The 26133-nt window shown below is 40.9% G+C and overlaps 2 protein-coding genes across 3 annotated transcripts; both read left to right on the top strand.

Moving 5' to 3' along the window:
* Nucleotides 1-4709: 4709 nt before the first annotated feature.
* Nucleotides 4710-13193, top strand: LOC115132132 (NSFL1 cofactor p47-like). 2 transcript variants are annotated; one of them, XM_029664400.2, is made up of 9 exons: nt 4710-4846; nt 5558-5664; nt 5854-5931; nt 10490-10655; nt 10792-10887; nt 11011-11120; nt 11334-11471; nt 12089-12259; nt 12349-13193. In XM_029664400.2, the coding sequence occupies exons 1-9, from the start codon at nt 4745-4747 to the stop codon at nt 12509-12511; spliced, it is 1131 nt and encodes a 376-aa protein (XP_029520260.1). In that variant the 5' UTR covers nt 4710-4744; the 3' UTR covers nt 12512-13193. The 2 variants fall into 2 exon arrangements, with proteins under 2 accessions (XP_029520260.1, XP_029520258.1); XM_029664398.2 differs by having other exon boundaries at nt 11008-11120.
* A 5494-nt stretch (nt 13194-18687) lies between these two features.
* On the top strand, nt 18688-24249 carry LOC115132131 (peptidyl-prolyl cis-trans isomerase FKBP1A-like). The gene is made up of 5 exons (XM_029664397.2): nt 18688-18820; nt 18944-18991; nt 20608-20720; nt 23403-23569; nt 23718-24249. Exons 1-4 carry the CDS (start codon nt 18784-18786, stop codon nt 23529-23531), a joined length of 327 nt encoding a protein of 108 aa, XP_029520257.1. The 5' UTR covers nt 18688-18783; the 3' UTR covers nt 23532-23569; nt 23718-24249.
* Nucleotides 24250-26133: the final 1884 nt, after the last annotated feature.

Below are 26133 nucleotides of genomic sequence, written 5' to 3'. Positions count from 1 at the left end.
ACGACACCATTCTATACACTTTCGGCCCGTCATTGGACACTGTGCTATCTAACCTCCAATCGAGCTTCAATGCCATACAACACTCCTTCCGTGGCCTCCAACTGCTCTTAAACGCTAGTAAAACCAAATACATGCTTTTCAACCGATCGCTGCCTGCACCTGCTTGCCCGACTAGCATCACCACACTGGATGGTTCCGACCTTGAATATGTGGACACCTATAAGTACCTAGGTGTCTGGCTAGACTGCAAACTCTCCTTCCAGACCCATATCAAACATCTCCAATCGAAAATCAAATCAAGAGTCGGCTTTCTATTCCGCAACAAAGCCTCCTTCACTCACGCTGCCAAGCTTACCCTAGTAAAACTGACTATCCTACCGATCCTCGACTTCGGCGATGTCATCTACAAAATGGCTTCCAACACTCTTCTCAGCAAACTGGATGCAGTTTATCACAGTGCCATCCGTTTTGTCACTAAAGCACCTTATACTACCCACCACTGCGACTTGTATGCTCTTGTCGGCTGGCCCTCGCTACATATTCGTCGCCAGACCCACTGGCTCCAGGTCATCTACAAGTCCATGCTAGGTAAAGCTCCGCCTTATCTCAGTTCACTGGTCACTATGGCAACACCCACCCGTAGCACGCGCTCCAGCAGGTGTATCTCACTGATCATCCCTAAAGCCAACACCTCATTTGGCCGCCTTTCGTTCCAGTTCTCTGCTGCCCATGACTGGAACGAATTGCAAAAATCGCTGAAGTTGGAGACTTTTATCTCCCTCACCAACTTCAAACATCTGCTATCTGAGCAACTAACCGATCGCTGCAGCTGTACATAGTCTATCGGCAAATAGCCCACCCATTTTTACCTACCTACCTCATCCCCATACTGTTTTTATTTACTTACTTTTCTGCTCTTTTGCACACCAATATCTCTACCTGTACATGACCATCTGATCATTTATCACTCGTGTTAATCTGCAAAATTGTAATTATTCGCCTACCTCATGCCTTTTGCACACAATGTATATAGACTCCCCCTTTTTTTTCCTACTGTGTTATTGACTTGTTAATTGTTTACTCCATGTGTAACTCTGTGTTGTCTGCTCACACTGCTATGCTTTATCTTGGCCAGGTCGCAGTTGCAAATGAGAACCTGTTCTCAACTAGCCTACCTGGTTAAATAAAGGTGAAATAAAAAAATAAAAATAAAAAATGTTGATATAGGACTCATTTTACTGTGGATATAGATAATTTTGTACCTGTTTCTTCTAGCATCTTCACAAGGTCCTTTGCTGTTGTTCTGGGATTGATTTGCACTTTTCGCACCAAAGTACATTAATCTCAAGGAGACAGAACACGTCTCCTTCCTGAGCGGTATGATGGCTGCGTGGTCCCATGGTGTTTATACTTGCGTACTATTGTTTGTACAGATGAACGTGGTACCTTCAGGCGTTTGGAAATTGCTCCCAAGGATGAACCAGACTTGTGGAGGTCTACAATTTATTTTCTGAGGTCTTGGCTGAGTTCTTTTGATTTTCCCATGATGTCAAGCAAAGAGCCACTGAGTTTGAAGGTAGACCTTGAAATACATCCACAGGTACACCTCCAATTGACTTGAATTTTCCAAGCTGTTTAAAGGCACAGTCAACTTAGCGTATGTAAACTTCTGACCCACTGGAATTGTGATACAGTGAATTATAAGTGAAATAATCTGTCTGTAAACAATTGTTGTAAAAATGACTTGTGTCATGCAAAGTAGATGTCCTAACCGACTTGCCAAAACTATAGTTTGTTAACAAGAAATGTGTGGAGTAATTGAAAAACAAGTTTTAATGACTCCAACCTATGTGTATGTAAACTTCCGACTTCAACTGTACATTATTGAATACATCATTTAAACATTCACAGTTTAGGTTGGAAAATGTATGTGATCCCCTAGGCTAATGAGTCCAATCAATGAGACGAGATTGGAGATGTTGGTTAGAGATGCCCTGCCTTCTTAAAATCACTCAGAAAATGTGAGTTTTCTATTCACTGATGTGAACCATGCCTCGAACAAAAGAGATCTCAGAAGATCTAAGATTAAGAATTGTTGATTTGCATAAAGTTGGAAAGGGTTACAAGAGTATCTATAAAAGCCTTGATGTTCATCAGTCCACGGTAAGACAGATTGTGTATAAATGGAGAAAGTTAAGCACTGTTGCTACTCTCCCTAAGAGTGGCCGTCCTGCAAAGATGACTGCAAAAGTGCAGAATGCTCAATGAGGTTAAGAAGAATCCTAGAGTGTCAGCTAAAGACTTACAGAAATCTCTGGAACATGCTAGCATCTCTCTTGACGAGTCTACGATACGTAAAACACTAAACAAGAATGGTGTTCATGGAAGGACACCACGGAAGAAGCCACTGCTGTCCAGAAAAACATTGCTGCACGTCCAAAGTTCACAAAAGTGCACCTGGATGTTCCACAGTGCTTCTGGACAGATTAAACTAAAGTTGAGTTGTTTGGCAGGAACACACAACACTATGTGTGGATAAAAAAAAGGCACAGCACAGCACACCAACATCAAAACCTCATCCCAACTGTAAAGTATGGTGGAGGAAGCATCATGGTTTGGGGCTGCCTCAGGGCCTGGACAGCTTGCTATCATCGACGGAAAAATGTATTCCCAAGTTTAGCCTTACATTCTCCTGAAATATGTCTTGATATCTGTCCGGCAATTGAAGCTCAACAGAAGTTGGGTGATGCAACAGGACAACGACCCAAAACACAGAAGTAAATCAACAACAGAATGGCTTCAGAAGAAAATACACCTTCTGGAGTGGCCCAGTCAGAGTCCTGATCTCAACCCAATTTTAAAATGCTGTGGCATGACCTCGAGAGCAGATGGCACCAGACATCCTAAGAATATCGCTGAACAGAAACAGTTTTGTAAAGATTAATTGTCCAAAATTCCTCCTGACCGTTGTGCAGGTCTGATCCACAACTACAGAAAATGTTTAGTTTACTTTATTGCAGCCAAAGGAGGGTCAACCAGCAAAGGAGGGTTCACAAACTTTTTCCACCCTACACTGTGAATGTTTACACAGTGTGTTCAATAAAGATATGAAAATGTATAATTGTGTGCGTTATTAGTTTAAGTAGACTATGCTTGTCTATTGTTGTGACTATCTATTGTTTATGACCAATTTATGCAGAAATCCAGGTAATTCCAAAGGGTTCACATACTTTTTCTTGCCACTGTAGATGAAGAGGAGGAGACAGGTTAAAGCAGGATTTTTAAGCTTTGAGACAATTGAGACATGGATTATGTATGTGTGCCATTCAGAGGGTAAATGGGGAAGACACCGGTTTGTGTCTAGAACTACAACGCTGCTGTGTTTTCCACACTCAACAGTTTCCTGTGTGTGTCAAGAATGATCCAACACCCCAAAGACATCTAGCCAATTTGACAACTGTGGGAAGCATTGGAGTCAACATGGGCCAGCAACCCTGTGGAACGCTTTCGACACCTTGTAGCGTCCATGCCCCGACAAATTGAGGCTGGGGGGGAGGAGGAGCAACTCAATATTAGGAAGATGTTCCTAATGTTTGGCATACTCAGTGCATATATTAGATGGTTAGTGTTTAAATGCCCTCTTTATAGAGAGCAATAGTGAAGGCTTATTTTTGTACGGACTAACTCTGCCATGGTTCTTTGGACAAAGCCTATGGGAAAGTAAATGGAGTTTTGTAGAGTTTTTGGATAAATGCTAAAAATAAGGTCTGTGGTAAAAACAGGCTTAGGAGATCCGATACAGTTTCATCTATGAGAATCTTCATCAGCTAACGTCACTTGTGAATTTTGAAGCATTTCTGTAATAAAATGAAACACAAAGCACATAAAAGGCTTCATAATTCATAAAGGTCATGCTAACTGACTGATATTATCTTATAAAACAAAACATATAAGATCTCCTAAGCCTGTGTTAAACTCTGACCTTATTTTCGCCATTTATCCCCATTCATTTTCCGCATAGGAATGGCTAAACAAAACAGAGGTAACTAATTTCTGTTTTTTAGGACTATAAACTGGCGAGCTCTATTAGAGACGAAGAAACAATTCAAATAGAAATCTTATCAGATAGTCCAGGGGAATTCTTGAAGAATATAACTTATAAATGCCCAAAAAGTATTTAATAGTAGAACTGATATAACCATCAGAAGCCAAAATATAAGCTTGCTTTGATTGTAAACAAACACCAATATAGACTTAAAAAACGTGGTTAAAACTAAAATGTTGATCCAATTCATGGTCTGTCAATGAATTTGAGAGTAGTTAGTGCTCCAGTCCAACCCCTCAGCTGTTTAGAAAAACAAGCGGCAGTGACTGCTTTGTTGATGATTCAAATCCCAGATTGCCCCTTTGTTATGGCAGAAAATACTGCTATATTTGTTATGGTAATAGTAGCCTCTACTAGACTTTCTTCACCTCATCTTTGTGAGTGAGGCCTGGAAGCAGTAACTATGGTAATAGCCAACAGATAATACCATTTTAGATATAAATGTCAAATCTATGTGAAATATTATTCCTCCAAATAAAATGTATTAACTTTGTCAGGAAAATACAACACGTCATAAACATTGTTCACATGTAGACCTGTACCCTCCTGTAGCCTACTGCATTTAGCTGAGATAGGAACCAAGTTGGTAGGTGATTCCTCAACTGGAGTCGGAACAAGTCATTGAATGGGCATATCAAAATGGCGGACCAAGAATCCTCGGTGAGGGAGTTCGTTGCTGTTACTGATGTTGATGAAGAGAGGGCCCGTTTTTTCTTGGAGTCTGCCGGTTGGGATTTGCAGGTACATGCTGGTCACATCGACCTACCAATTGTACTACATGTGATATTTGAAGTTAACTCACAACATACGAATGACAGTATCCAGTTAGCTAACACTTACTAGCAGGCTAGCTACTGTACTAGTTTCTGCAAGTCACTCTTTCTCACAACAATAGATCGACTGACCATTGCGGTCATATTCCCTGGTATCTAGTTATCTACCAATCAGTTTCACACCGATACCAATGTTTTACTACCACTGCCTAGTAGCGAGTTTAATGTTAACTTGCTAACAAATCCGTTTCATTTATGAATGGCTCACTGCGTTCTAGCTAACTAATGTTATCTGGCTAACAAGCTAGCTAGCAGATTAGCTAGGGGGCTAATTTAGCTAACTATTGTAACTAACGCGTTAGCTAACTATCCGATTGGCATATATTATGGTCCAGCAGTAAGCCAATCTCACAACTACCTAACAACATTTTCCAACTAGTCACTGAGATGGCTAATGTATCAAATGTTTCCCATCCTAACGTTAATTGATAGCAAGTATAATATGTATAAGAACATCCTTCTCGGCTAACTACTAGTAGGTAGCTACTTCTTAATTCGGCAAATTCACAATTAAACTCGAACTTGCCAACGTTAGATAGCTAGTAATCAGCTTTAGACTATGACTAGACATTGAGATCTTGACATTTGAATGACATGGAATCTTGGTCTCTTTCCTTAGCTTGCCCTGGCCAGTTTCTTTGAAGATGGTGCTGAGGATGACATAGTGACATTACCTCAGCCAGAGAGTGGTGGATCCTCTGTGCCTCGTTCCACAGGGACTGGCAGGTACATAGCTAACTGACCTTCGTAAATCTATTGTTACACTGTCATTCTATGTACCATTAAAACAGGATGCCCATATCCTTTCAGTGTTGCCTTTGTCATTTTTTAAATGATTTTTTCTATGAAACATGTCATGTTACATGATTAATGTTTGACCCTATTGTCATTCATTGTTTTTTTGTGTGTGTAAAGGAGTGAAAATAGAGTGACCTCCTTCAGGGATATGATGCACGAGGAAGAAGATGACAGTGACGAGGAGGAAGGGGAAAGGTAAGTCTGTCTTTACTTCAATGACTTTAGAGTGTATGCATTTCACATTGCATGTAGGCCTAGGCTTTGTGTATTTTGGACAGTATAGGGTGCCTCCAGAATGTACCAAAACTATTTTGGTTTCTCTATTCAGTTCTCTCTAGGCTGGTATTACTTTCTGCCACAACAGATTCTGCTGGGTGGGAATGGGTCCCTGTGTTACTTGTCAACAGTAGCTGTATATTTACCATCACAAACCGATGCTGGCACTAAGACCGCACTCAATGAGCTGTATAGGGCCATAAGCAAACGAGAGAGTGCACATCCAGAGGCGCCACTTCTAGTGGCTAGTGATTTTAATGCAGGGAAACTGAAATTCATCTTACCTAATTTTTACCAGCATGTCACTGTGCAGCTAGAGGTGAAACACTCTAGATCATCTTTACTCCACACACAAACGCATGCAAAGGTCTCCCCACCCTCCCTTTGCCAAATCTGACCATAACTCTATCATCCTGATCTTGGCTTACAAGCCAAAACTCAAACAGGAAGTACCAGTGACATGCTCAATATGGAGGTGATCCGATGAAGTGGATGCTAAGTCAAGGACTGTTTCAGGACACATCAGTCACCGCCTTCATTAACCTGTTTGGCGCAGGCGTGCCGCTAGCAACCCACCGCGACAACATCCGGTGAAATTGCAGGGCGCCAATTTCAAATGACAGAAATAGTAATAATAAACATAAATGAAAATACAAGTGTTATACATCGGTTGAAAGATTAACTTCTTGTTAATCCAGCCGCTTTGTCAGATTTCAAAAGGCTTTACGGTGAAAGCAAACATGCAATTATCTGAGGACAGCGCCCCGCACACAAGCATACAAACATTTTCCAACCAAGCAGAGGAGTCACACAAGTCAGAAATAGCAATAAAATACATCTCTTACCTTTGAAGAGCTTAATCTGGTTGCTGTTTTGTTTGATAAAGTCCTTCTTTATATCCCAAAAACTTTTGTTGGCGTGTTTTGTTCAGTAATCCACTGGCTCAAAGGCGGTCAAAACGCGCAGACGAGTACATCCTAATAGTACCGGTAAAGTTCATTGAAACATGTCAAACAATGTTTATAACTAATCCTCAGGGTGTCTCATCTAAATAATCGATAATATTTCAACCGGACAATAGCATATTCAATAGAAAGGGAGAAAAAAACAAGGGTGTGCAAACCTGTACTGCATGCTTCCCCAGTCCCCTGACCAAAGGTCTTTTTCTTTGTCGTTTTTCAGAAATCAAGCCTGAAACCATGTCTAAAGACTGACATCTAGTGGAAGCCATAGGAACTGCAATCTGGGCCCTAACCAATTACATAGTCAATAGGCATTCAATGGAAAACCACTCACATTAAAAAAAATCCCACTTCCTGGATGGATTTTCCTCGGGTTTTCGCCTGCCGTTTTTTTAGAAAGTGTTTTCTATCCAATGCTACCAAGTATATGCATATCCTAGCTTCTGGGCCTGAGTAACAGGCAGTTTACTTTGGGCACGTCATTCATCCAAATTTCCGAATACTGCCCCGTCACTAAAAAGTTAAGTGCATCAACAAAGTCATCCCCACAGTGACCGCATGTACATATCCCATCCAGAAGCCATGGATTACAGGCAACATCCGCACTGAGCTGAAGGCTAGAGCTGCCGCTTTCAAGGAGCAGGACACTAATCCGGACACTTATAAAATTAATCTTGCTACGACCTCCAAGCCATCAACACATGACTAAGCTCGAATCCTACTACACGGGCTCTGATGCTTGTTGGATGGGGCAGGGCTGGCAAACAATCACAGATTACAAAGGGAAACCCAGCCGCGAGCTGCCCCGTGACGTGAGCATACTAGACGAGCTAAGTTTCTTCTATGCTCGTTTCGAGGAAAGCAACACTAAACCATTCATGAAAGCACCAGCTGTTCCGGATGACTGATCTCGCTCTCTATAGCTGATGTAAGTAAGGCCTTTAAACAGTTTAACATTCACAAGGCCGCGGGGGCAGACGGATTACCAGGACGTGTATTCGGACCATGCGCTGACCTGCAAATGTCTAAACTGACATTATAAACCTCTCCCTGGCCAAGTATGTAATACTTACATGTTTCAAGCAGACCACCATAGTCCCTGTGCCAAAGTTCGCCAAGGTAACCTGTCTAAATGACTCTCGGCACGTAGCACTCACATCTGTAGCCATGAAATGCTTTAAAAGGCTGATAATGGCTCACATCAACAACGACATCCCAGAAACCCTGGACCCACTCCAATTCGCATACCGCCCCAACAGATCCACAGATTATGCATTCTCTCGTGCACATGCACTCCACACTTCCCTCTCACACCTGGCCAAGAGGAACATCTACAGTGCATTCTCAAAGTATTCAGACTCCTTGACGTTTTACACATCGTTACGTTACAACCTTATTCTGAACTAAATATTTTTCCTCATCAATCTACACACTATACCATAATGACAAAGCAAAAACAGGTTTCAATATTTTAGCAAATATTTTAAAACCTCTTGGAACCCTGGGTGCGGTATTTCATTTTTGGATAAAAAACGTTCCCGTTTTAAACAGGATATTTTGTCACGACAAGATGCTCGACTATGCATATAATTGACCGCTTTGGATAGATAACACTGACGTTTCCAAAACTGCAAAGATATCAGCTGATGTACGAAGGGCTATATAAATACATTTGATTTGAACTGATGTTACAGGCGAAACCCAGATAAAAATCCTATCAGGAAGTGCCCCATATTTTGAAAGCGCTGCATGCCAATGACTCCTTATATGGCTGTGAATGGGCTACAAATGAGCTTACGTTTTCTACATATTCCCCGAGGTGTCTACAGCATTGTGACGTCTTTTTACGCATTTATGTTGAAGAATAGCCGTAAGGGACCACATTGAGCAAGTGGTCACATGATGGCTCCCGCAGAAGATCTTGCGTAAAGTACTGAGGTAGCCAGTCGCTTCTAATGAGAAACCAATTGTCCCGACAGAGATATTATCGAATAGATGTGTGAAAAACACCTTGAGGATTGATTCTAAACCACGTTTGCCATGTTTCTGTCGATATTATGGAGCTAATTTGGAAAAAAGTTTGCGTTGTAGTGACCGCATTTTCCGGTTGATTTCTCAGCCAAACGTGAAGAACAAACAGCTATTTCGCCTACAAAAATATTATTTTTGGAAAAAAGGAACATTTGCTATCTAACTGGTAGTCTCCTGAGTGAAAACATCCAAAGTTCTTCAAAGGTAAATGATTTAATTTGATTGCTTTTCTTATTTTCGTGAAAATGTTGCCTGCTGCTAGCAGGGCATAATGCTATGCTAGGCTATGATAAACTTACACAAATGCTTGTCTAGCGTTGGCTGTATGTGATTAACAAAAGGCTAAGCTGTGTCTCAATATATTTCATTTGTGATTTTCATGAATAGGAAGATTTTCTAGGGATATTTATGTCCGCTGCATTATGCTAATTCGTTTGAGGCGATGATTACGCTCCCAGATCCGGGTTTGAGAGTCTCAAGAAGTTAAAACTAAAACATACCTTATTAACAAGTATTCAGACCATCCTTGAGATGTTTCTACAACTTGATTGGAGTCCACCTGTGGTAAATTCATTTGATTGGACATGATTTGGAAAGGCACACACCTGTCTATATAAGGACCCACAGTTGACAGTGCATGTCAGAGCAAAAACCGAGACACGAGGTTGAAGGAATTGTCCCTAGAGCTCCGAGATAGGATTGTGTCAAGGCACAGATCTGAGGAAGGGAACCAAAACATTTCTGCAGCATTGAAGATCCCCAAGAACACAGGGGTCTCCATCATTCTTAAATGGAAGAAGTTTGGAACCAACAAGACTCTTCCTAGAGCTGGCTTGGAATGGCAACTGCTCGGCATCCGACCGCAAGGCGCTACAGAGTCTAGTGCGTATGGCCCAATACGTCACTGGGGCTGAGCTACCTGCCAGGCAGCGTCAGAGGAAGGCTCTAAAAACTGTCAGACTCCAGACACCCCAGTCATAGACTGTTCTCTCTGCTACTGCATGGTAAGCAGTACCGATGCACCAAGTCTGGAACCAACAGGATCCTGAGCAGCTTCTACCCCCAAGCCATAAGACTGCTAGTTAGTCTGGGTTAACTAATTATTTATTATTGGTTAACTATCTGCATTGACCCTATTTGTACTAACTCTTGACTCATCACATACGCTGCTGCTATTGTTTGTTTATATTGTTGCCTTGTCACTTTATCCCTACGAATATGTACCTCAATTACCTTGTATCCCTGCACTTTAACTTGGTTCAGGTACCCTGTGTATATAGCAAAGTTATCATTCACTCCTCATCTTATTTTTTATTTCTCTGTTTTGTTGGGAAGGCCCATAAGTAAGCCTTTCACTGTTAGTCTACATCTGTTGATTTTGAAGCATGTGACAAATAAGATTAGATTTATTTGAATCACAGCATTGATGTTGATCCAAAATTCTGATTGTGTTGTATCCACATTCTTCCTTTGCTTCCCTCTAGGTTCTTTGCTGGGGGTTCTGAACGCAGTGGGCAGCAGATTGTGGGCCCCCCCAAGAAGAAGAGCTCTAATGAGGTGGTGGAGGACCTCTTCAAGGGGGCTAAGGAGCATGGGGCCGTACCTGTGGAGAAGGCTGGGAGAGGCCCAGGAGAGCCTAGTCGAGCCAGGGTAAGAAAAGCTTCTCCGTAATTGTGTCCTGCACCTATGTGTTATTATCCCTATGTTTTGGAATTGACCTTAAATCATCAAGGTAAGGGTGTATAATGTTTTACTTACTCTTTTTCTCTTCTAACCCTCCCTCTAGCCGTTCATTGGCGGTGGCTACCGGCTTGGTGCAGCACCTGAGGAGGAGCCTGTTTATGTGGCTGGAGAGAGAAGAGCTGCTAACAGCCAGCAGGATGTTAGTTTGACAGTGAATTTATTTTAATAGATATTTTGTATTGCTAGTATAAATTTGATCTCGGAAGAGTACATTTACATTAGTATACTTGATGTAGCCTATTTTCTTTACTACGTGCTGAAGGTGCATGTAGTCCTGAAGCTGTGGAAGACAGGTTTCAGCCTGGGCGACGGTGAACTCAGAAACTACAGTGATCCTGGCAATGCCATTTTCCTGGAGTCGATCCGTAGGGGGTGAGTACACTGTCCATACTGTCTGTTTGTCATACGGTTTATATGCGTGGCTGCTCATGTCACATCATGTTCCAAAATCCATTTACTAAGTTAAATTAATTTCTATGGCATACACATTCTGATCAGCACTGGACAGCTGGGGGACACATTTCCCTCTGAAGTCTGTTTCCTCATTGCTAAAGCATTGTCATAAGAAGTCATTCCTCCTTTCAGGGAAATTCCTTTGGAGTTGAGACAGCGCTCCCGGGGGGGTCAGGTCAACTTGGATATGGAGGACCATCGGGATGAGGACTTCTCCAAACCAAAGGTTACCTTCAAGGCTTTCGGCGGGGAAGGACAGAAACTGGGCAGGTGAGCTCGATCTATTCTGAAAGAATGCATCACCTAGAACAGTGTTTCCTAACTCAGGTCCTCCAGTACCCCCAACAGTACATATAACTTGTGGCCCCTGACAAGCACACCTGATTCTACTTGTCAATTTATCATCAAGCCCTTGGCAAGTTCAATCAGGTGTTTTTGTCCAGGGCTACAACAAAAGTGTGTGCTGTTGGGGGGACTGGAAGACAAAAGTTGGGAAATACTGTTCTAGAAGGGTAATGTAAATTGTATTAACTCGCCTGTCTGTCCACCTGCGATGGAAGAAATAACCTGCTTTTCATCACTGGTTTTTAGATTTGGGTACAGACCAAAGATTCTCAGATTAAATGCTTTTACATCTGCATTGCTTGCCGTTTGGGGTTTTAAGCTGGGTTTCTGTGCAGCACTTTGACATCAGCTGATGTAAGAAGGGCTTTATAAATAAATGTGATTGATTGAATAGGGTGGCTGTTACACCTTATTACCACAAGGGGGTAGAAAAGGAAATTATGGCACAATGTGATTAGGTATTTGATTACGTTTGTGTGTTTTCTAGATATGTAACTGTCAAACACAGTAATCACAATAAACGTCTCTCTTTCCCGCCTCAGTGCCACCCCTGAACTGGTGTCTGCTCCACGTATGGGGGATCAGGACCAGGTAACCAGTGAGGCCCAGGCCATCGCCTCTGTGAACCTGGATGCCTCTCAGCCTGTGACCAACATCCAGATCAGACTGGCCGACGGGGGGAGACTGGTGCAGAAGTTCAACCACACTCACAGGTCAGTTTTGGAGCCATTAAGCTCTACAGCGCCTTACTCCCACCATTACAAACATTAAATATTCTATCCATTATTTCTCTTGTCCACAGGGTGTCGGACGTGCGTCAGTTTGTGGTGGGAGCTCGACCTTTAATGGCCGCGACAGAGTTTGTGCTCATAACAACCTTCCCCAACAAGGAGCTGACTGACGAGAGCCAGACGCTGCAGGATGCCAACCTGCTCAACGCAGTCATCGTGCAGCGGCTAAAGTGATGGAGCCTCCTGGTGGCCTGGCTGGTTCACAGCTCTTTGATCCCCCTGAGGGACGAGACACCATGGACTTATGGACTTCTAATTCCTTTTTTTTTTCTATAGTGATACGTTTTCCCTCTTCAGCAGTTGAGGGGCAAATGTGGGGAACGGATAGGGCTTCAAAGAAAGGCAGAAGAAACAGTGGATTTGGTGGTAAAAGCTGTTTAGAAAGTATTAGGTGAACACGCACAGTAACAATAAAGCTTTCTTAAGTTTCAGAGAATGCTTTAGATGTTCATAATATTGTCATTGGTTTTGTTCATCACTTCTATCTTCCACTTATCTCTCTGGCTCAACTCTTGCCTGTTAGTTTGGCTTTTTCCACACAAGTTACCATCAGGTCAACCCAACCGCAAATGTACCCAATGTATGCCAGTAGCCTTATGCTCCCATCATATTCAGAATCTCAACAAAGCGTCAAAACAGTCCCAACACTAAGGAAGTGGGATTTAGATGCGTAACATGTAATAGCTAGATTGCTTTACTATCAAACTAATGATTGAACAGAAACTCACTTTATAACTTGTAGACAATGGGTTTTAGTGGCAGGTTGATCTCACTGATCGCTTCGCAGCCTTGGACATGGAATGATTGTTTGGACCTCTGGAAGGTAATTCAATAAATTTGTTTGATGTATATGGAATTCCTAGTCTTGCTATTTTCTATTATGAAGTTATAGAACATATGATTTCAAATTGATATTAAATCCATTCTTGGAAAAAATGTGTGCTTTGTTTTTCAGCAAGGCAGTCTGATGATATGCTAATGTGTTGGAGATGGTTCATTGACCCGTGACTGCGAAATTGGTAATTAAATTGCGTTAGCTCCCCAAGCAAATTACTTTTGCTCAGCGGGCTAACGGTCTTGTATGCTTGAGACCTAGGTTTGAACCATAGCCTAGTCGGTCAAACCAATCTGCTGGAATATGGAATGCTGTTTGTCTATCACTATATTGTAGTGCTTTAATAGAGTAGGCCCATTAAAACGTTTTATTTTTTGATTCCCAATTTAGAACATAAAAAAAATAAAATGTTAAACTAGTGTACAGTTGTACAAACCAGGGGAGGCTCTTCAGAGGAAGGGGAGGATCATCCTATTCAATAACTAATCTGACTATATTCACGTCATCAAATAGCCGATTAAAACACACTTTTGCAGCATTCCACTACCATTCCGTCCCCCAAAAAAATCTGAATCATGTAACAGATAGGATATGGTAGAAAGAGTGTGTGGCCTTTTCTGTAGCTGACAGGTCAGAGAAAATGTATGACAACGTTAATGAGAAACTTTTTACATCGTGCAGGTTTCTTTGATCAAATAGCCTAACCTATGTAACAGTTAAAATACTTTGAATTTCACCAGGTTCATATAGCATGTAGATTTGTTGTGTGTACTTACGTTTTGCCCTGCGTGCTCAAATCATTTTGATGCACTATGAAAGGTGGGCAACGCTTTTTCTGTCTTCAGAAAATGTTGATTCCTTTATGCGTGAAGTCATACATTATTTATGTTTAGAGGTTACTCATAAGTGGATGTAATTGTACTTTGGAGATATTAACATTCTGAATTCAACATGTGGTTACTAGCTAGCTATGGTATCCCAGTCCTTTGTATTGTGAGTCTGTTGCAGAAAGTGGCGACGATTCGCAGAACATATTTGTGCTCTACGAGAGTGAGTTCTGAGTCATTAAAACAACCTGATCTCCGAAGTCCGCGTCTATAGTTTTAATCAACCGTACATAACGCAGAGCTACAGCGGTGCAGTACAGCACCGGTTACACTGACATGTTAACAACATATCCTAAAAACAGGAGAGGTCAAAGAAATGGACAATATATACAGTGGCGACCTGCCATTCAGGGCAGGTGGGGCAGAGTTTTGTTGTTGCCTGTTTTGCATGTTAGTTTGGCATTAATGTGTCCGAGATTGCAAACAAATGTAAAAAAAAAAATCAAATAAATCAGTCATTGAATTAATAAAGCTGCATACAAACATGGTCTCTTTTTTGCTTTCTTGAGTAAGGCAGCTCCAAAATGCAAGTGCTTCGTCGGAAAATACAGGAGTGTAGGGGTTGGTAATGTTCTCTAGTTGCGCTGTGATTGGCTCAGTGTTCTGTTGCTCATGGGGACACAGGGAGAGCTCAAATTCAAGCCCCTTGGGTGCTGCCATAGAGTTGCATTAAAGTGCCCATCCAAGAAGGCTCAAGGTCATTGTCAACAGATAAAATGAAGTCAAATCACATATCTAGAGCAGCTTTGGACTGTCAACATCATACTTTCAAAATCTTAAATAGCAAGCTAGCAGTCACCATGACTCAAGTTGACAATCTATTGGCAAATCCTTGTCATATGAAGAGAAATTACAGATAAAACGTATTGATGCTCATCGGACATAAACATTTCACAAGTTGGAAATGGCAAATTCAACAATGAGCGGTTTGGAAAGAATCAGTGGCTAACTGCAAGCATGGCAAAGAAATCATTAGCGGAGTGGATGTGTGGTTCAAGTTTGGGTTAAATGGGTCTCTTTTCCAAGTTTAAAAGGATAAACATGCAACATTGGCCAAGCTAGCATATCTTCTTCCGCTTCCAAAACAACACGAAACTCTGAACTGGGAAATCTGAGAAAAAAAGAGCTTTGACTGGGAAAACAAGTTTTGAACGGTCATCCAACTCGGAATTCCAAGTCAGGAACCCTGGCCTCTTTCTGGAGCTCCGACCTGAAGAACTTAAACGTCATGATCCAACCCCTTTTTTTTTTTCAAGAGTTCTCAGTTGTCATGAAAGCACCATAAACGTAGAATGCCACACTTTGATGGCAAAGTTTGCCCACGATGGACCCCCGCTCCACCTTCCTGTTCAAGTGAGCACAGCCCAAAAATGTATTGTATGCTGTAGCTAAGACAGTAATACTAAGTGTATGTTGTAGAGGTCGACCGATTAATCGGCATGGCCGATTTCAAGTTTTCGTAGTCGGCATTTTTGGATGCGATTATGGCCAATTACAATGGATTCCACGAGGAAACTGCGTGGCAGGCTGACCACCTGTAAAGCGAGTGCAGCAAGGATCCAAGGTAAGTTGCTAGCTAGCATTAAACTTATCTTATAAAAAGAATCTTCACAATCACTAGTTAACTACACATGGTTGATGATATTAACAGGTTAACTAGCTTGTCCTGCATTACATATTATCCATGCGGTGCCTTTTAATTTATCTTCGAATCACAGCCTACTTCTCCAAACGGGGGATGATTTAACAAAAGCGCATTTGCGGGAAAACACCTACCATTGCACGAATGTACCTAACCATAAACATCAATGCCTTTCTTTTAAAATCAATACACAGAAGTATATATTGTTTTTAAACCTGCACCAGCATATGGTCTCACAAGGGGTCTGAGGATCTCATCTCGGTACCTAATGGCAGTCAGGCTACCTCTGGCGAGCACATGGAGGGAAGTGTGGCCCCCCAAAGAAATGCCACCCCACACCATGACTGGCCCACCACCAAACCGGTCATGCTGGAGGATGTTGCAGGCAGCAGAACGTTCTCCACGGCGTCTCCAGACTCTGTCACGTGCTCAGTGTGAAAAATAAAAGAGAGCCGCACACTCTTGGAGCTCAGATGCAAAAATGTAATACCAACGTTTCGACAGCTGTAAGCGGTCTTCATCAGGGTATATATACGTGCTCAGTGTGAACCTGCTTTCATCTGTGAAGAGAACAGGTCGCCAGAATTTGCCAATCTTGCTGTTCTGGCAAATGCCAAATGTCCTGCATGGTGTTGGGCTGTAAGCACAACCCCCACCTGTGGACGTCGGGCCCTCATACCACCCTCATGGATTCTGTTTCTGACCGTTTGAGCAGACACATGCACATTTGTGGCCTGCTGGAGGTAATTTTGCAGGGCTCTGGCAGTGCTCCTCCTGCTCCTCCTTGCACAAAGGCGGCGGTAGCGGTCCTGCTGCTGGGTTGTTGCCCTCCTACGGCCTCCTCCACGTCTCCTGATGTACTGGCCTGTCTCCTGGTAGCGCCTCCATGCTCTGGACATTACGCTGACAGACACAGCAAACTTTCTTGCCACAGCTCGCATTGATGTCCCATCCTGGATGAGCTGCACTACCTGAGCCACGTGTGTGGGTTGTAGACTCCGTCTCATGCTACCACTAGAGTGAAAGCACCGCCAGCATTCAAAAGTGACCAAAAAAGCCAGGAAGCATAGGAACTGAGAAGTGGTCTGTGGTCACCACCTGCAGAACCACTCCTTTATTGGGGACTAATTGCCTATAATTTCCACCTGTTGTCTATTCCATTTGCACAACAGCATGCGAAATGTATTGTCAATCAGTGTTGCTTCCTAATTGGACAGTTTGATTTCACAGAAGTGTGATTGACTTGGAGTTACATTGTGTTTAAGTGTTCCCTTTATTTTTTTGAGCAGTGTATATAAAAATCGGCCCGATTATCTGCTATTTTTAGTCCTCCAATAATTGGTATCGGCGTTAAAATCATAATCGGTCGACCTCTAGTATATTGTGTAGTAAACTGTTAGTAGCTCATGTGTCTCGCCCTAATAATTTGGTCCCTTTTCTCCTTATTTATCCTATTGTTCTGACTTGGTGGTGCACATGTAGCCTATAGCCTGTTCTAGAGAAATGTCATCAAATATTGTAAGAGCTTTCATTGTCTGCTTATATGCTGCCTTTATTTATTCTACGGTTGTGACTTGGTTAACAGGGAGAATATTGTAAGAACGGCCCATTTTCTGAATTCTGTTCAAAAGTGCTGAACAAATAGTTATTGACTACATCTTTCCTAGCTCGCTTCTTATCCATTCGTCGTCCCCTTATTCTATAGTTTGTACATCTCAATTGTCAGTAGAAGCACATTTGTTTAACAAGTCAGCCATAGATGTTTTTTTTAAACGCAGTAAATGAGGCTTAATTAACTATTTTGCTGCCAAACTAGGACTGCTGATTGCCAGGTGTGACAGTGGTAAGGTGTTGGGACAGATTTATGTAGGCCCTAACAGTTTGTGTGTACAGTTTGTCACTTATAGTCCAATTCGTGTATTGTTTAGTGTTGTGAAGTGTAGTGACTTTGCTGGCATGCACCAAGATGTACATGCTACAGTCGCCACTGACAATATGAAATGGACATGCACTGTTTTAACTTTCGGGACTGTTAGCATACTCAGACATTTTTTTTCTGGACACCAATATTTAATCATTTTACAAAAGACTATTTGAGCCAATCATTATAAAAATTACTTGAGTTAAGTAGATGCTAAAATGCATTTTTTTGTTTCCGAAAATACCACCCCGCTGCTGTAGGCTAATATTAAAAGGTCAAGGTCACAGTGATTGAACATGCGACAAATCTAGCGACTTTTTCTGGTGTTATTGGAGACTGACGTGAAAGTAGGTATCGTTCTTACTCTTCTCAACGAGCAGCGGGTGCTGCCGTGGACCTCGTCCCAAAGCACGCACAGGCAGCCCAGTCCTCGCGCTGCAGTCAGAGCAGGAGATGCTCACCCCTCCGCCTCCAGACTACAAATGAATCGCGCATGCTGGAAGCCGCCGCTGGCTGATCCCGCCCTGGTTTACATAAAAAAATATTTTTTTAATTAACCTGAATTAGGGCCAGACTAGTTAGCATAACTGTCTCACATTGCAATTGACATTTTTTTCTATTATCTCTTTTTGGTCCATTTAGATTGTTAATGTAGAATGTATACAAAAAAAAATGTTATGGTTAAAAATGTTCATGTTTTTACTGTGACTTGTTGTAGGCTCCTAAGTGAACCATAAGGTTAAAAATCAAACCAAATTAAGAAAACTAAGCTAAAAAACAAAAAAATAAAATAAAAAAATAAGTAACTCCGCCAGAGTGTCTCTTTTGGGTCCCGTTTGCCGAACCCAAGCCCAGATAAAGGGTTGGAATTGTGACATAAAAAAAACAACAAGAATCGACAGAAGAAAGTTAATTTACTCACTTTTTTTTGTCTCTCCCACGACTTTTACTCCTCTCTCCTACAATATGCATCACAATTACATGCAAAATATGCAAATTAGGCGATGACGCCATTCAGCGACTTTTGGGACTGCCAATAGCTACTTTCCTTACTGAGGAGTTGGCATCACTGGGTCACGCCGCTGCACGGAGACAGTTATGAACAGCAACTGAAGTACCATATTGCGGGAGGCGAGTTTCTTGACAGGGTGTAACGAACAAATGGGAGTCGAAATTGAGACAATAACCCCTGGCGATGGTAAAATGTTTTTATGCATATCTTCGCTTCAGATTTATGGTGGATTTCCGTTCTTTCAAATGAATTAATCATCGTCTTCTCAACCGTTATCCTGTTTTTCTATGCGCCTTTTTTTTTTCACAGGAAGGACTTTCCCTAAAAAAGGACAGACGTGTGTCGTGCATTATGTTGGTGAGTTTGGATATTTTCTGAGACATGCATGCGCCACTGCAAATTCCAATCGTTTCTTTGATTCATTCATCAGTTTGATAGGCCGCATGTTGTATCAGTAGCCTTGGCGCATGGATGTATTTTTGGCTCAGCCTCTATTGGCTGTGTAGGAATACTATATTTTGTTAATTCAAGCGAATTCCATTAGGATGCAATTGCAAGTTGAACTGTAGCTGGCCACCCATCCATGTGTTGCATTACAGCTTTCTGTACATGGAGGCTGCTTCCTTGTATTGGAATGCAAGTTATAGGAACATTGTAACATCGCGTACGAGAAGTCTCGACTACTTTGTTACGTTGTTGCCACCTGTCACCATCGGTGGTTATAGTATGGTAAAAGCAATTTAATGTGTCTGTCTTGAATGCCTTCAGACGTCAGAGCCACCACAGAGTTAAATCCGACACAGACAAGACGTTGAGCGATTTTAACCTTGTAAGATTTCCTGCTTTTGTTGAAGTTGGATAGAACGGATTTATCGCTGTCTGGCGTGAGTCGTTTCGTTTTAATGGTTTACTAATTAGTTTAATGGAACAATTTAACAAACCCAATAGGATAATAGCTACAGGGGTTGGATTATTTTTTTCAGTTAGATTGACATTGCTACTTGACATGTTCTCATACGATTGAGACTATTCAATTGGCAGTTGATATTGTAACACAAATGGGATTATGTAATTTTGACATTATACTCGGATTCATGCCAATGCAAAATGTGTAAGCAACACCTGTTCTACTTTGCTATTTCAACAATAGTAAATTTGAGTTCCCATTTTATTGAATCATCGTTTATTTTTCATAAATTGTACCCTCATGTTATGTTAAAGGTAGACTCAGTGATACTCATCTGATACATATCTGCTGTGGCAACCTCATGTCCCCGAGTTGACTTTTTAAGTCAAAATACAACTGAAAATGTTGTTGAATTCCATTTCTAATAGATCATTAAATAGAGAGAGATGTGCAGGTCTTTTTTCTGCCCACCTCAGACAGCTGCAGGGGCTATTTCTGAAATACTTGGAATCCCTTCTACTGACCTGATTAGATTGTCAGTTGCAGATTTGTTTTTATTTATTTAACTAGGCAAGTCACTTAAGAACAAACTCTTATTTACAATGACGGCCTACCCTGGCCAAACCTAGAGGACGCTGGGGCAATTGTGCACTGCCCTATGGGACTCCCAATCACAGCCTGATGTGATCTGCCTGGATTTGAACCAGGGACTGTAGTGATGCCTCTTGCACTGAGATGCAGTGCCTTAGACCGCTGCGCCACTCGGGAGCATGTAATTGCAGGGTACGGTGACATTTGTAAGTGCTGAACTCCAACAGTTCAGGTCAAAAAGAGAAATTAATTATTAAAAAAAACATTTACAACTGTAACAATGATAGATCTCCATTGGGGGACAGTATTTGTCTCTCTGCTTAAGCTCAAGTTCATTTCAGTTTTAGTACAGGAATTGCACCCCCAGTGCAGTCCTGAAGTTATTGCTTTAAAACGTAATAGACAGACCTCTGTTACTGACTGTCAAAATAAATCCTTTCTGCTCTGTTCTCATTTCCTCCTCCTTCCTGTTCAGGCTCCCTGACGGATGGACGCAAGTTTGACTCATCCCGTGACAGTGACAAGCCCTTTAGGTTTAAAATAGGAAAACAGGAAGTGATCCGTGGCTGGGATGAGGGAGTCGTGCAGGTGGGTGTACTGTGCAGATGTCTCTGGTGTCTGTCTGCCTCTAATTCTAGGAAGTACATGAGAAGGGTTCTGACTTGCCTAGTAAAATAAAAAATAAAAATGATTGTGATTATTGTGCCATTGTAATTGTTTGTAAGCTTTTGTAGTCAAATTAATTTATGAATGTATGCTATCCATTTGTTGTTTGTATGCTGTTCTTTGTATGCCATTTTAATATTTGATAATTAACCAATGATATTAGGCCACTCTTGGCCATGATTACAGACTACTGTGTCTTTTGACACTACATTAACGAGTCATCCCGCAGTGTTTGTGATTATACCCTGATGAAGACAGCTTGGCTGTCGAAACGTTGGAATTACATTTTTGCATCTGAGCTCCTAGAGTGTGCGGCTCTCTTTAATTTTCAAGATCATTGCTAGACAACCATTTTCAGGTCTTGCCATAGGTTTTCAATCAAAACTGTAACTCCGCCACTCTGGAACATTCACTGTCTTGGTAAGCAACTCCAGTGTAGATTTGGCCTTGTGTTTTAGGTTATTGTCTTGCTGAAAAGTGAATTAATCTCCCAGTGTCTGGTGGAAAGCGGACCGAACCAGGTTTTCCTATAGGATTTTGCCTTAGCCCCATTCCGTATATATATATTTTTATCCTGAAAAAACTCCCCAGTCCATAACGATTACAATCATACCCATAACATGATGCAGCCACTACTATCCTTGAAAATATGGAGAGTGATAGTAATGTATTGGATTTGCCCCAAACATAACACTTTGTATTCAGGACAAAAAGTGAATTGCTTTACCAAATATTTTTTGTAGTTTTACTTTAGTGCCTTGTTGCAAACAGGATGCATGTTTTAGAATATTTGTTTTGTACAGGCTTCATTATTTTTACTCTGTCATTTTAGGATAGTAGTTTGGAGTAACTACAATGTTGATCCATCCTCAGGAGAACTATCACAGCCATTAAACTCTAACTGTTTGTTTTAAAGTCCCCATTTGCCACATTGTGAAATCCCTGAGGTGTTTCCTTCCTCTCCGGCAACTGAGTTAGGAAGGACGCCTGTATATTTGTAGTGACTGGGTGTACGTCCCAAGTGTAATTAATAACTTAACTATGCTCAAAGGGATATCTGTTTGCTTTTTTTAACCATCTATCAATAGGTGCTCTTTACGATGCATTGGAAAACCTCCCTGGTCTTTATTTGAAATGTACTGCTTGACTGAGGGACCTTAGAGATAATTGTATGTGTGGGGTACAGAGATAAGGTAGTCATTCAAAATTCATGATAAACACTTTCACACAGCGACTCCATGCAAATTATGTGACTTGTTTATTAGCACGTTTTTACTCCTGAACTTATTTAGGCTTGCCATAACAAAGGAGTTGAATACTTATTTCAGGTTTTCATTTTTAATACATTTGTAAACATTTCTATAAACATCTCCACTTTGACGTTATGGGGTATTCTGTGTGTGTGTGTTGGGGCTCAGTAACAAACAAAAAAATCGTCATCAATTTTAAATTCAGGCTGTAACGCAATGTGGGAAATGTCAAGGGGTGTGAATAGATTATCCAGAGGAAACACATTTCAAATTGCTTGATGAATTTAACTGTTCCAGGTACAGCCTTCCATTTCTGTAGGAAGATGGTTTTCATGCATAGCAGTGGCGTAAACATACTTGATAGTACTACTTAAGTAGTTTTTGGGGGGGTATCTTTGTTACTATTTATATTTTTGACAACTTCACTTTCTTCATTACATTCCGAAAATAAAATCACTTTTTTCCCCTCCATACTTGTTACATTTTGAATGCTTAGCAGGATAGGAAAATGGTCAAATTCATGCACTCATCAAGAGAACATCCCTCTGATCTAATGGACTCAAACACACATGCTTCGTTTTGTAAATTATATTAGAGTGTGCCCCTGGCTATTTGTAAATAAAATGGTGCTGCCTGGTTCGCTTAATATAAGGAATTTGAAATTCTTTGTTTTTTATACTCAAGAACAGTATATTTTAGCAATTACATTTACTTTTGATACTTAATTATATTTAAAAACAAATACTTTTACTGGGACACTAACTTTTACTTGATTCATTTCTATTAAAGTTCTTTTACATTTTACTGATACATAGTGTTATCTGAACAAAGGACATGCTTGGTGGGGTCTATAAAACACTGAAGTAGTTTCATGCACCATGGGGCAGTGCACACAGTCTGCCCTCTGTTTTACAGCCATGTGATGTATAGCTGCAACAGATTTAAAAGGGAGATATGTGCAACAGGAGGGAGAGACTGAGACCTTGCGTACCTCAAAGCATTTCGTCTGGGCTTTTGACAGGAAGTTGATTAGGGAAACAGATTCAGATGTACCCATATTAGTATTCGTTGTGGGGGCTAGGTATTCTCCCAGCAATGGCACTCTTCCACAAGAGCCTTTGGCATTTTCATCAGAGTCACCACACTTACAGCATGACAAACACCTCCCACACACTGTTTAGTATTCAAACAGTGAGCATCTGGGCTTGGGTGAATTGCTGCTTAAGTCCAACCAAAAAGTGATGCATAATTAATAAGATTTGAGCTAAAAGTTGTCAACAGTGTCAATGAATGTTTCTCACGAAAATGAACCATCGCTTATCTCTGCCTATGTCCTCTCTCCCTTGTCCTGAAGATGAGTGTCGGTCAGAGGGCCAGGCTGACCTGCTCGCCTGACTTTGCTTACGGGACGAAGGGTCACCCGGGGATCATCCCACCCAACGCCACCCTCCTCTTTGATGTTGAGCTACTAAGCCTTGAATGAAGCATCCCCACTACCTATTTTCTTTATTTAAAAATATTGTAAGTACTTTTTGAAGATTTTCTAATTGTTATGTTATTCTCAGTTGATAGTACAAATGCATCTAGTATACAGGACTGAACCACGCAAACATCTGGTATGGTTTTAGCAATGGTTTCAATCTCATTCCTTTCTCCTCTGCCTTTGCAGGTCACTTCCAACCTTGGAAACATATAGAGAAGATAGGAGAGTCTACACTTGATTCTATAAGAGGCTTGAGTCTATTGTTGTAACACTTTGGTCAATATTTTATCCATGTATACAAAATCTGTGTTTTTGTCAGTAGCTAGGTTTCCATCCAATTGGTGACAGATTTTCATGCGAATATTCTAAAATCTAGATTTACTCACCAGAGATGCGTGATGACGTAGTGCACATAATTACTGTTGCAGCTAATTTCCCATATACCCATTTTTTTTTGAGGAAAAAATGGGTTTCCATGCATTTTTAACTCTAATTATGTTTTTTTCCCACAAATGTTGCATTATAGTAAATGTGCCCACTCTGGTATTGGCACATGTGCTCTATCCAACAGTTTACAGATACAGTGTGGGTATAGCCTACAAAAGAGCTAGATTATATGTATATATTTTTCAAACGGCAGCCAAGCATCCATCATAATGTCACCAGAATTAGACCCTCAATATTTATTGAAAGGAGCATCAAGCTAATCCCTGTGCACTTTCACCACCCTGTGAAGTTCATTATAACTGATTTTATTTGTAGCCTAATAAACTGCATGCTTTCCCGAATCGTGGGAGGACCACGCAACATATCATCACGTGACTTCGAGATGATAGTTATCAATATTTGCGCATAAAAGCAATTCCATTGCCATTTCTCGCATAATACATTTTTACTGACACATAAAGATCCCACCTTGTGTAGCGTATTTTGTTTTGTCGACATTTGGAAAGTTCACAGAAAAATGTACTGTTTCCACCAGGCCTGTGACATTTTCTAACCGACATAAAAAGGTTGGATGGAAACCTTGTTACTCAGTTATTTTTTTCTTTCAATTCACCCTCTTAAACACCTATGAGCCATAACCTTAAAAATCTTGATGTTCTTATTCTTGAATTTTTGAATTGTGCTTTACTTTTCTTTGTTTATCAAATTATTGGTTGTGCATGGTTATGAGTAATACAAAATACCAATGAAATATTAGCAGCGACATTCATCTGTTTGTAAGAGTACCTATTACTAACATGGAGGGCTGGTGCTTGAGTAAATCTTAAAGGGGAAAATGCACTTAAACGATCTTTTGGTATTTTTTTTTTTTGTCCATTGTTGATTCAGTCCCAAAAATGTTTTGCACGTCAAGTTTCAAGATATTGCACTTTCAAGAAACAAAGTGTCACCGGCCATATCATGATTAAGAAAATGCTTAGATTTGTTTTTGAGTGGATTTTCTCTTTTTTTTAACTGAGGAACAAAATTAAATGAATATGAAAGCACATATTTGCATCCACACCTCTCCCAGCTGAAAGTAGAACAAATATTAATTGATTTGGTTTAGTGTAATGTTGAGTGGCATAAGTGTAGTAAAATATTGAGTTGTGGGAAACCTAAAATAAGAACTTTGTTTGATATGTAATTTATCCAGACCTTTCATAGTGATTCTTTCATTTTGATTGTTAATTTTATTAGGAGCTAGTGAGCATTCTGCACAGGGGAACTAGTACAGTAGACAATTCTTGTATCCTATGTGTGCCTCTCTTTACCAGACACACAACCACAAACTAGCCCGGTCTACATGTTAATAATATCCTGATCTATAGGTGTTAATGCCTTGCATTTGAATCACTTTTTCTTTCCAAGTCAAATCTTTAACCCCACTGAGAGCTTTAAACATATTAGTGCAAAGATGGGGGAACTGTATTGATCCAGTTTTCGGGCGCGCGCAGTTCGAAGAGAAACCTCTTAGTTTACTTAGCAGTGGATATGATCAAATGCAGCTAGTGCAAGTTAACATGTAACTAGATGGTTATCATCTACAACATTGCAGATGTCATCTGGAGGCTTGAATACTGAGTCAGCGAGGCAAGGTAAAATATCACAAATAGAGCTAGATAAAGGCAGAAGAATAATATACTTCTTAATCTTAAACAGCTATAACCATCAGTCTTGTGTGTTTTTCATGGTCATCACTCACTCGCTGTTAAGTTTTCCAAGGTCCCGACATCGGCATTAGCTGTTCTGCTAGTTTCTTTTTTTTATATGTCGGGAAAGTGACCTTTGATGGTCAACAGAAAATGGCTCTGTTAGTATACTCTCATTAGTTGGAGTAGTGATTATGCTTTTCTTAGAAGTGAAATGCCTGAATTTTGGGATTGTGGAATCGATTGTCACCTCCCCCACCTTATTTTGTTTCACAAATTGCCATTATATTTGGCATCTGAATTACTTATACTGTACCTGTAATGTAAAGTAATTATTTTGTCAGTGTCATTAGTAAGACTGACCACACTGCCTAAATGAAATGCTGTGTTGTTGTAGTCTGGTGACAGAGGCATCCATGTTTTGTATCACATTAAATAAAGCCTGTTGAAATAATGTTAATTTT

This window comes from Oncorhynchus nerka, linkage group LG7 (genome assembly GCF_034236695.1).
Source record: "Oncorhynchus nerka isolate Pitt River linkage group LG7, Oner_Uvic_2.0, whole genome shotgun sequence".
In the NCBI taxonomy this organism is placed as follows: domain Eukaryota; kingdom Metazoa; phylum Chordata; class Actinopteri; order Salmoniformes; family Salmonidae; genus Oncorhynchus; species Oncorhynchus nerka.
This window is presented reverse-complemented; position numbering and strand designations above follow the sequence as displayed.

What these genes read in the sequence shown, in the direction of transcription:
- LOC115132132 (XM_029664398.2), top strand. Translation starts at nt 4,745, where the DNA reads ATGGCGGACCAAGAATCCTCGGTGAGGGAGTTCGTTGCTGTTACTGAT. An exon ending in GACGAGGAGGAAGGGGAAAG is followed by an intron (nt 5,932 to 10,489) that starts GTAAGTCTGTCT and finishes GCTTCCCTCTAG; the next exon opens with GTTCTTTGCTGGGGGTTCTG. An exon ending in GAAGGACAGAAACTGGGCAG is followed by an intron (nt 11,472 to 12,088) that starts GTGAGCTCGATC and finishes TTCCCGCCTCAG; the next exon opens with TGCCACCCCTGAACTGGTGT.
- LOC115132131 (XM_029664397.2), top strand. Translation starts at nt 18,784, where the DNA reads ATGGGAGTCGAAATTGAGACAATAACCCCTGGCGATG. An exon ending in GACAATAACCCCTGGCGATG is followed by an intron (nt 18,821 to 18,943) that starts GTAAAATGTTTT and finishes TTTTTTTCACAG; the next exon opens with GAAGGACTTTCCCTAAAAAA. An exon ending in GGGATGAGGGAGTCGTGCAG is followed by an intron (nt 20,721 to 23,402) that starts GTGGGTGTACTG and finishes CTTGTCCTGAAG; the next exon opens with ATGAGTGTCGGTCAGAGGGC.